Source organism: Halyomorpha halys, unplaced genomic scaffold (assembly GCF_000696795.3).
Source record: "Halyomorpha halys isolate HHAL.00 unplaced genomic scaffold, Hhal_1.1 Scaffold567.1, whole genome shotgun sequence".
NCBI classification, from domain to species: domain Eukaryota; kingdom Metazoa; phylum Arthropoda; class Insecta; order Hemiptera; family Pentatomidae; genus Halyomorpha; species Halyomorpha halys.
This window is the reverse complement of record NW_027109033.1, coordinates 340,896-351,877: the sequence shown is the minus strand read 5'-3', so window position 1 is coordinate 351,877 and position 10,982 is coordinate 340,896. Positions and strand designations below refer to the sequence as shown.

The following is a 10,982-nucleotide window of genomic DNA, read 5'->3' as shown; positions in this document are numbered from 1 at the left end:
TTAAGTTTTAATTCAATTTTTGCCTAAACAAAAATATATAAGAACACTTACTACAAAACGTAATGTATATTTCTTTTTCAAAGAACATCATTTTATGATGAGATAGGTGATATGTAAAAAAAAGTATTTATGCACATAGTGTTGTTTGACATTAAGGTAACCATTTGTGGACCATTGTAATTTAATGTGGGAAGGTATGTTTTATTTCCACTGCCACAACCCAGTCTGAATGCATTTCTCTATATAGAAATATAAATTTCAGAATTATAAATAAAAAGGCAATAAAAGCTAAAAAAAATTATATTTATCCATCCTTTACTGTAAAGTTAATTAATTTACTTATAATTTTATGTCCATTCGTTCATTTGATCAGACTGTACTGCAGACCTATATTATTTTGTATTAAATACAAATATCTACACACACAAAAAACATTTACACAGACGTATTTTATTTACAAAATCTACTAATATATAATAAGCCATAGTAACAGGAAGATACATAGCTTAAGAAATGAACACATCACATTTAATTTATGATCCCTTAAGGTAGGTGAAGTTTGATTATAATCTGTGGTAAAAACAACTAATAATAATGTTATATCAATGCACAAGATTGATATAAAGTTATATCAATACAGAAAAATTATACTAAAAGCTCGTCAATGGTATTGTATTCATTTACACCATACTCGGAGAGTAAGATTTTATGGCAGGATAGCGGTGTACATTTAACCTAACACTATACAACTACAATTCTAACTCTCAATACAATCGGTTGTGTGACAGGAGGTGAGGGTAATTTAGGTGATATAGGAAGACCGACTATTTCCAGATTGAAAACTGATGCATTATTATGCCTTTTCTTGAAGTGCAGAGCCCAAGCACGGCTGTGTTTTTCCAACTCGAAATGTCCTCTTTCATTACCTCTCAAGATTTTGTAAATATAATTACCCTGTTAACAGAAAGAAAATCATTATTATGTAATAGAGCTCTTAAAATAACTCAACTGAGATAAATAGAAGTTAGCCTAGGTTAAAATTTAAAATACATTTAGCAAACATTCATTATAATATATCTAATGAATGTTTTGAACTTAAAAATTATTTATTTATAAATAATTAAAAAAAAAAAAAGGTTTTCATTAAATAACTTATTATTTTAAATTAAATTAAAATTAACATTATAAATAAATTTTAAATCATTGATTTAACTGAAGTGCACTGAGGCAAATATGTAAGGAATTTGAAAAATGGACCAGTTATATTTGAAACCATGAAATTGTCTTAAAAATTTGATAACTGCTCTAAATACAATGGTAGTAACCTTACTTGTCAGGTTTGTAAGAATATTGTTTCCACTTAGTTTACGAGAGGGAAGCACTTTAATGTTTCGCTCTAACCTCATGATAGGAACTGTTAATTATTTTTTGAGTTACCATTATTTCACAATGTATTTTTTCATTTCCATTTCATATTGATACGCAAATACCCCTCGGTTTTAGTTGAATGGAACGAATGTGTGCCAATAAGTATATATTTGCTCCTTAAGTATTTTTTTGACTGTCACTAATCAAATTAAAAATGTAATTAATACTGTATTAAAGTAAAATATTAGGTGAACTTCTTAATTAAAATTAATTTTATGTTAGACTCAGTTTATTGAGGAAGTTTACAGGCCATATAGTATCATGCTAAGACCCATTCGGACAGAGCAATAAACGTATAATTTCATATGTACACGGCTGAATCTTTCCCTGACTATTCCTGCGAAGCTGAAATTTTTTATAATGTTTCTACTTATCCTGTCGATGGACAATTGGACTGGGTTTGGAAAAATACTTGTCCTAAGAGGTAAAAAAAATTGTTTAATAATAATTAAATATAAATTAAAAATGTAATTAATAATGTATTAAAGTAAAATATTAGGTGAACTTCTTAATTAAAAGTAATTTTATGTTAGACTCAGTTTATTGCATAAACTGAGTTTATTGAGGAAGTTTACAGGCCATATAGTATCATGCTAAGACCCATTCGGACAGAGCAATAAACGTATAATTTCATATGTACACGGCTGTATCTTGCCATAACTATTCCTGCGAAGCTGAAATTTTTTATGATGGTTCTACTTATCCTGTCGATGGACAATTGGGCTGGGTTTGGAAAAATACTTGTCCAAAGAGGTAAAAAAAATTTGTTAATAAAAAAAAATTAGATATTGTTCTTCGAATAATTTGAAAATTAAATGTCTCATGTAACGTTATAAAAGCTCATTCAAAAGATTATCAAATTCTCTAAAAGACTAAACTATCTAAACTGAAACAGCATTATCAAAGTTTTGGCTCATTGTACTTTGGATTATCTTTATGTATACAACATATTTTTGACAAACAATTTGACTTAACACTTATATTTGTATACCTTTACAGTTGGTTGTATTTCCAATATCCTCTTCCTATGTCTTGTTTGCAACTTAGTCAGCCTTAAGACTTTGTATTCCCAATCTGCTCTTGAAAGTTCAGTTAACTGCATTATCTGATTCGCATTAGCTTGCTTTCCTCCATGATGCCTTTTTTGTCTGGTGCCATTCTGATTGTCATATCATAACAAATATATATTATACAGAGAAAAGTTTATGGAATAAATTAATTTGTATTATATAAAGTAAATGACTAAAAAAATATATAAAACAGATTAAATTAAGAGTAATGTAGACAAAACTAAATTGATGAACTTAAAAGTAGTAATTTGTTGCATTACTATAAATTGTAAGAGCCAATGCTGTAGAGCTTTTTGCAAGATACTGGAGGAGGAGTGGAGAGAAAAGGAGGTACGAGGGTGATAATGGAGATGTGGAAAAAAAATTTTTTTATTCCCCAAAAATATTTTTTTGACTCGAATGCGATAAATAAATTTTTATGAAAAACATTTAATTTAACAATAAAAAATTAATTAATAATGTATCGTCGGTTTGGAAGAAGGCTATGCCATCATTAATTGAATTACAACTTGTAACTCTCTTCTATATAAAAATAAAGAAAATTGCAGTCGTTTCATTGTGAAAACATAAAAATGAATTATTTTGGGTTGCGACAGTCTTCTTCTAAACCGACAATATATAGTAACAGAGCTCCTCAAACTGTGCTTCTCGATGCTGGTGTTCAGAAGGGATTTTCTCTACTAATACCTTTTTAACTTGAACAGGCCATGGGTATACTGTTATTTCAACTTTCTGATTAATCTAGTATAAATTAATTGAAACTAGAATAGTATGATTTTTTTATTTTTTAAATCCATTAGTTTATTCAGTTGTTTGTTATTTATAGGTAATTCATGCAATTTTCTGTTTTTTTATCTATGGAATTAAATAGCATTCTTACTTAAATAGTTTATTTTACCAATTTCATGTCAATTAAATAATCCTGTTAATGCTTCAAGCATTATGACCATTTTCAGTTCAGGCACTATTCTTTTTCCATCGTGATTTCCTTAATAGTTTTATTTTTATCAAAATCTTAGATGGTTATTTATTGATCATTTTTGTGTAATTTCAATAGAATTTTGTCATTTATTTAAAAAAAACTTTAATACTGTACTCTGTTCTTTATAATGAATGGCGAATTTCAATTGAAACTACACAAAAATGACCAGCGAACGACCATTTAAGAATTTTAATAAAAATGAAACAACTATGAAAACATTATTGGAAAAGAATTAGTGCCCGAAGATGAAAAGAGCATCTGAAAAATTTTATTGACGAGAAATTGAGAAAGAAGTAAAGAATTGAAGTAAGAAGGCTAGTTAATTCTCCAGATAGAAAAAAAAAAATATGGATTTACAAATTTAACTATAAAATCTCATTTAACGAGTTATTAGTCTTTTTACTTGTTGATTTTTAAAATTAAAGTTTCTCGACCTACTGCTGACAGGGCTTGGTAGATATTATACTAACCATTCTTTCATTGCAATTTAGTCGGGAATCCCAAACAGTTTTACTGTTCTGGATGTGATATCTAATCCCTAACTGTCCGGGAAAATCTTAGTAAATTATAGTCCTAAATTAATCCTATTAATACGTAGACTAAAAAATGCCTTAGAGGTATTTCAGTATTGTTTTTGAGAATGTAAAATAAAAAAATTTATTAACATTAAACTTACTTTATGTTTTTTGAATCCTTTAGGTTTTATACCATTCATCCAATAAGGAATAGTTCCATTTGTCATTCGCCTCTGCCTTCCATTGGTCTATAAAATATTATATTTAAGAATAGAGTAAATGTTTATTTACTATTTTAGAAATAGAATGATTGACTAAAAACCTTGCACGAGAAGCAACCCTCAGTTGATATGACTTTGTCTGAAGGAATGTGATAAAGTCCTTGTTGAGTGATTAATGAAGGAATAGACGAAACTCCAAAATTACTGACTGGATTTATGGTTGCCAAGCAGTGTCCCTAAAAATAAAATATAAACTTTTTAATTCAAAATATAAATTATGATATTGTTCCAAAAATTAACTTTTACATACTGTGGGGATATTTGACACCTAGATGTAAAGAAAATATTACCTGTTGCTATCAACAAAGTATGGACATAGGTAAAAATAGGAACCGAGAATAAAAAAAAGACTTGATACATAAAACTGGATCGTTTGATCTAATTAAATAAATAAACTACAACAATAACTATGGTTGTGATAAACAGTAAAATTGATAAGGTAGCAGCAAATAAAATAAGCTTTGCATATTTCAAGTTTCAAATAAAATTAGATTCACAAAAATAATATATTTTAAAATATTGAAATACTTCATTGTGTAGTGTGAGTTATTAACTGTAACTTAAAACCTAGAGATATGTGAAACACCCTGACCTGGCCGATTTGTTGATAACCATTAGGACAACCACACGTAAACCCATCTCCATTTGTTTTTGGAGTGCAACCAAAAGAGCAGGGGCTTCCGATGCATGCTGAATTCATCTGAAATTCATAACAAAATTCTAGACTTTAAAATTGTTTCTAAGTTTTAGTAATTAATATAATACTTAGGATTTATTTGCTACCTGTACACAAATCATGTTTGCTTCATCGAACTGGTAATTTTCTGGGCAGGCACATTGATAACTTCCTACAGTGTTGACACAATTCGCTTGTCCACATGGGTTTTTCATACACTCATTGTCATCTATACATTTGTTGTAGTACAAGTGTCTTATATAACCTTCTGGGCAGTTACATCTGAAGCTTCCCAGCATGTTCTAAAAATGTCATAAATAAATAAATTTTGAAATTTAACATAGAAATATGTAGCAATATTTGACAAATGCACAACATCAAAATGTTATATGGTTATATTTTTATCCCTCTTACATCCTCCATTATGATCCTGTATTTGATCATAAAATAACGACTTCCTACATTAGCTATAAATAAAGTTAATTGTAGATCTAATGATAACTAATTTTTTCATCTACTAATTCTGTAATTAGGTGAATAATTATTGCCTATCAAGAAACTTAATTTGTTCAAAACTGACCATATTGCTAATACGAGCCTTACCTCACAACCGTGTTGACATTTTGTATCATCCGTGCATTCATCCTCATCTTTGCAATAGTTATTAGCTTTGTCCATTTTGTAACCCCTTGGGCAAATGCATCGATAACTACCTAATGTATTGAGACATTTTCCAGGAGGAATGCAAACACCAACTCCATTGGCACATTCATCAATATCTGTAAATAAATGACCAATTTGTAATATTTATAAAATGAGGAAATATTGAAACTTCCGAAGAAGTATTCTTCAGTCTTCATACAATGAATATTGTTGTTTCTTTACTGTTTTATAATTTATGAACAAATTAAAATAAATATTTATTTTACAATAGATGCAATATAATTTTAGCTGACCTTTTTTTATTTAATTAAACTAAATTAAAATCAATTTATTGTCTAGTAAAAATAGCTTAACATTTTATTGTATCTAGCAGTAAATATCCCCCAATACCCGCTCACGGCCTTCAGACTTATATGTAACTGCCCATCAAACCACAGCCTTTGGTAGATCTTTCCTCATCCATTCCTCATTCCTATGGAATTCTATTCCCTAGTACTTCGTAGTTCTAATACCATTCCAACCTTCAAATCCCGTATCTTCGACCACCTTCTGTCCACCCAATTGCATGTTTCAAACAAAATTTATATATTTTCTGTACTTAATGTTTCAGAATTTAGTTTATTCTTGTAAATATGTATATTAACAGAAATTGTACCTTTCCATTTATTATTTTGTTTTCTATTATTTATTATCAGAAGTGTTTGTCATCTTATTTTTTATGATATGACATATGGTTTTACTTTATTTGTTCTATTCTTATTTTATATATACTGTTAATTATTGTTTTTCATTTTAATCTTTTCAATTTTATTATGTTTTATAATTTCATTCTTATTTTGTATTTCACTCTAAGTCTCTAAAGCCTAATTCTGATGCCTGTATGTTATTCTAAAGGGATCAATCCCAAAATAAATAAAGATTTTATTATTAAATGAATAATAGTTCCCGTCAATGAATTTTTATGTAAACATTTTACCACTCACTAGGGGTTTTTAATATGGTAGATTTTTCAAAATGGCCAACATATATTTTTAGGTTCATTGGCAATAACTCCTAAAGAAATATTATTTTGGCAAAATTATGAAAACTAATTTTCTTAGGAAGATAATAATTAGGTGCATTTAATAATGAGCTAGAAATTGAGCCTTAATAGAATTCTTTTGTCTCAATATTTTCGAAGATATTAAACTTTTCCTAGAATATAACTCTATTTCAATGTATGTTGCATAATGTCGTCAATGGTATGAATAAATCTTATTATTGAGGAATATAGAAATTTATATTTATTTATTATTGAGAAATATATATTAAAAAAAATTATTAGTTTAATGTTGACTGTAAAACAAAATTATTTTCTAGTCGAGAATGTAAATTCTGAATTTTAATTAGCTTTATTATGACTTCATTATAACAGCTGTTGACATAATGATTGTTAGTAGCAGGGGGTAATTCATTTTCAGAATAGAGCTTGTAGCATAGTCCTTTGCATTCCTAGGAGTGGTCAATTTTTTATCATCATCTTATTCAAACAGTTTTACATCAGAATCCATTAAAAGAAATTAGTTTGCAGGTAATAGTAAACTTGTTATTTCACTAGACTATTAATGCAAAAATGTAGTAGAATTTTTTTAAAAAATCCAATATTACTGTCATCACAAAAAACTATTTAAGTTTCTTTATTGATTACGAATTAACATTTTGATTCATTACCAAGACAATGGTCTCCTTCTTGCCTATATCCTGGAGGGCAAGAGCAACTATAGCTGCCAACTGTGTTTGTACATATATGCTGGCATGTGTGTTGTCGTGTCGCACACTCATCCACGTCAAAGCATGTTATGCCATCAGGAGCGAGTTTGTATCCGTTAGGGCACGAACAACGATAACTTCCATCAGTATTGTGACAATGAAATTTGCAAGGGCTAGGCCTGTTGTAACACTCATTGATATCTGAAAAAAAAGAAGATAAAATTAACAAGAAAAAAAAACATTCAGCAACATATTTTATGTTTTAAAATTTATTAAAAATATCTTTCAAAAATATATTTTACTATGCATTCACTACCAGGTTTAATTGATATAAATTAAGATATAATAAGATAATTATTAAAAATTTATTTTAATGTAGAAGACAGTTTGGCTATCTTCATTGTTTATAGTGCGATTTGAACTGAATTAAGCTTAAACAGGATAAATTAATATTGTCTCTTAAATTCCAATCAAGAAGTCAAAATATAAACATTAGGAATTACTTTTAAAAGTTCAATATTTAAGATCAAAGCAAAGGATAATATTAGATTTCATTTGTAAAAATTGATCAAGAATAGCATCTATTGAGTCAATTTTATTGAATCACAGCAGGGCTTGGATAGATAATCAAATAAATAATATTCATAACTACAAACCATACAAAAATAAGTGAAAAAAATACAAATAGGAATTTTCAAATACATAGTTACAGTTTATTTTATTATTTGCTTTTTATATAATAAGAACATATTTCTCACACTTTAAATATGATATCAAATCTTGTGTATTTGTGTTCATAAAAGATTTTTTCTTAATTAGGCCTACATCATAAATTCTTAAAACTTAAGACAGGAAAATCTGCCTAAGAGGCGAATATGATTTTAATTGGCCTAAGAGGCCCTAGTAAAGAGAGTCTCAGTTGGCATCTAGTCTTGACATAAGGAAGATTTTATTCCTGGTCTTAAGTCTCAGAAGTCTACTGTATACATGACTGAAAATATATTAATATATATCCACTTCATGTTTTATTATACTCCCTGAAACCTGTGATAACATTTAAATGATCAGTCGTGAACACAGCTCATAAAACGACTTCTTTTTAGCAACAAAAACTTCTCTGGTGGATATTACAACACCCACAAGCTTGGCAGGCAAATATTCCACATAACACACTTAATAGTATGATCCATTCTAAGTGTTAATATTATGATATAAATTAAAACAGACCCTTTTCTTAAAAAACAATTTGACTCATCTTTCCAAAAGTACCATGATATAATAATCAAATGAATCATAACCCTGTATAAAAATCATACAGCATAATTTTAAATATAACTTTCTAAATTAACTTTTTAATGCTTATTACTTTTTTCTATTTAATTAAGTAATAAAAAAAATATACCTCGACAATTGGTTCCAGTATAATCTAACTTGTATCCCTTATTACAGATGCATTTATAAGAACCTAAACTGTTGATGCAGCGGCCATTTTTGCATAAATCTGGTAGTGCCTTACACTCGTCAATATCTGTGGAAAAACAAAAGACAATTTTTAATTGGTCTGAGTGCCTTAAATAAAATATACAATAAAAAACAATCATTTCAACAAACAGTTATTTTAAAGTCCCTAGTAGGTTCTCTCTTCTTATTATATAAATTAAAATAACAAACAGTAGTTATTTATTCAATAATACATTGATAATATTGAAAAGTATAATGACTAAAACTATTATAACCATTATTAAATAATAGAATACCTTGGCCGTCAATGTTGATGCCTGCTTCTAAACACAGGGAAGTATAATTGAGAGAATGAGGAGGGGGACATGGTTCACACATCGGACCCCAAGCGGCGCCCATTGTACAGCAGCAATCTGCACGTGTCACTTGTTTCTCACTTAACTCAGTTCCGCACTGACCACTTAGATAAGATCTAAAGCAGTTTCCTACTCGTTCATCTGTTAAAAAACAGTGCAGACACCTTTTAACAACTTGAAATTATAAATATAATATTACATATATATAATAATAATATATATGACTACCACTTCATTGGTGCAATGGATTCATATATGTGTGCAATATAACATGTAATAGATAGTAGCTCAAGATTTAAAAAGAAACTTTTTTGAACTAGAAGTATTTTGTCATGATAAAACAGAGATACTGAAACAACATTTTGAAAGGCCAGCCTATAAGTATAGAAGCCTGGTTATAAGTACGGATAAAAATAAATCTTTAATAAACGTATTAAAGATTTATAGTAATATCAATAAATATGAAATATAAAATAATTATAGTAGGAATAATAAATAGTTTTTTACTAACATGAAAACTTTCTTTTTCAAAATGCAGAAGTTACACTGCTCATCTTACAAAAGAAACAAACATTTAGACATGATCATAAAGCGAATTCAATAATGCAAACCTAAACAACGAGATCCATCTGGGCTTCTCTTGAATCCAGGATAACAGTCGCATTTATAACTTCCTTCAGTATTAATGCATCGACCGTTCTGACAAATATCTGGCGTAGTTGAGCACTCATCAATATCCTGGCAGTCGTCTGACATTTCTACCTGTTAGATGAATAAAGACAAATTTCAAAAACAGAACTTTGAATGTTTTCTAAAGTATTAAAAAAAATATATAATGAGGATATTCCAACATATAGAGATAAATATTAAATAGCTGGAATGAGTTTAAGGAAAGTCTATAAAAAGAAAGAAAAAATTAGAGAGATAACTATAGTAAAAATGGCTATCTGGTTATATTTCTGATTTTCTCATAAATTATTCAAGGTTTTTTCAAAATATTAGCAATACTAAACTAATTCATTTTATAAAAAGATTTATTAAGAAATTTCCATGAATGCTGAAATAATTTTTTAAGACTTGTGAAGGCTTTTTTTGCACTTATACAAATCATTTTTTATTAGTTTAAAAAAAAAATTAAATTAATAATTAAAAATAAATAATAAATTTTAAATATGCTGAAATTTTAAAAATATATCTGTTCTAATATGTTTAAAAGGATTTATCGAAGAGATAATCTAATAGGAAAAGATTTTTCGTCATATTAATTCGCTTCCAGCCATACTTATTTTACTTTAATTTTTTAGAAGAATCTAGAACACTTACAGATATTTAGGATCTAATTACAATAACATTTTAGAACATCGTCAGTAACTGTACATAAAATATGAGATATTAGTATTAAAAGACATTTCTTAAAGAAGCAAAGAGCATAACAAAACCAAAGACGATAGGGAGTTTACTATTACTGGAAATTAAATACATAAAAACATCAGGAAATTTCAAGTCATTCATGTTTAACGCATATAAAGAGAAATATAGGAGAAACAATTAAATGTTAAACATTATTTTTTAGAGATTGTAAGAATAATTAAATAACAACCAGAAAAATCAACAAAAAAAATCTATGAAATTAAATATTAATGTGAAATTTGCTTACCGTTGCATACCCTTCAGGGCAAATGCATGTAAATGATCCAATCATATTTTTGCATTGAAATTTACAGTTATTAGCTGGTGTCAAACACTCATCTACATCTGTGAACAAAACAATTAATAAATTGACTTTAAGAACTAGAACAGG

The 10,982-nt window shown here is 28.0% G+C and overlaps 1 protein-coding gene across 1 annotated transcript in view; it reads right to left on the bottom strand.

The window, feature by feature from the left end:
• Nucleotides 1-429: 429 nt before the first annotated feature.
• Nucleotides 430-10,982, bottom strand: part of LOC106684293 (fibrillin-2) — a gene marked incomplete in the record, with an annotated part of 67,083 nt that continues 56,530 nt past the window's right edge. Inside the window, 12 exon segments of the mRNA XM_024358999.2 lie at nucleotides 430-954; nucleotides 2,420-2,587; nucleotides 4,157-4,243; nucleotides 4,318-4,452; nucleotides 4,869-4,976; nucleotides 5,060-5,254; nucleotides 5,556-5,731; nucleotides 7,326-7,565; nucleotides 8,767-8,892; nucleotides 9,122-9,322; nucleotides 9,793-9,943; nucleotides 10,839-10,936. Of these exon segments, the coding sequence (XP_024214767.2) occupies nucleotides 742-954; nucleotides 2,420-2,587; nucleotides 4,157-4,243; nucleotides 4,318-4,452; nucleotides 4,869-4,976; nucleotides 5,060-5,254; nucleotides 5,556-5,731; nucleotides 7,326-7,565; nucleotides 8,767-8,892; nucleotides 9,122-9,322; nucleotides 9,793-9,943; nucleotides 10,839-10,936 (1,898 nt within the window).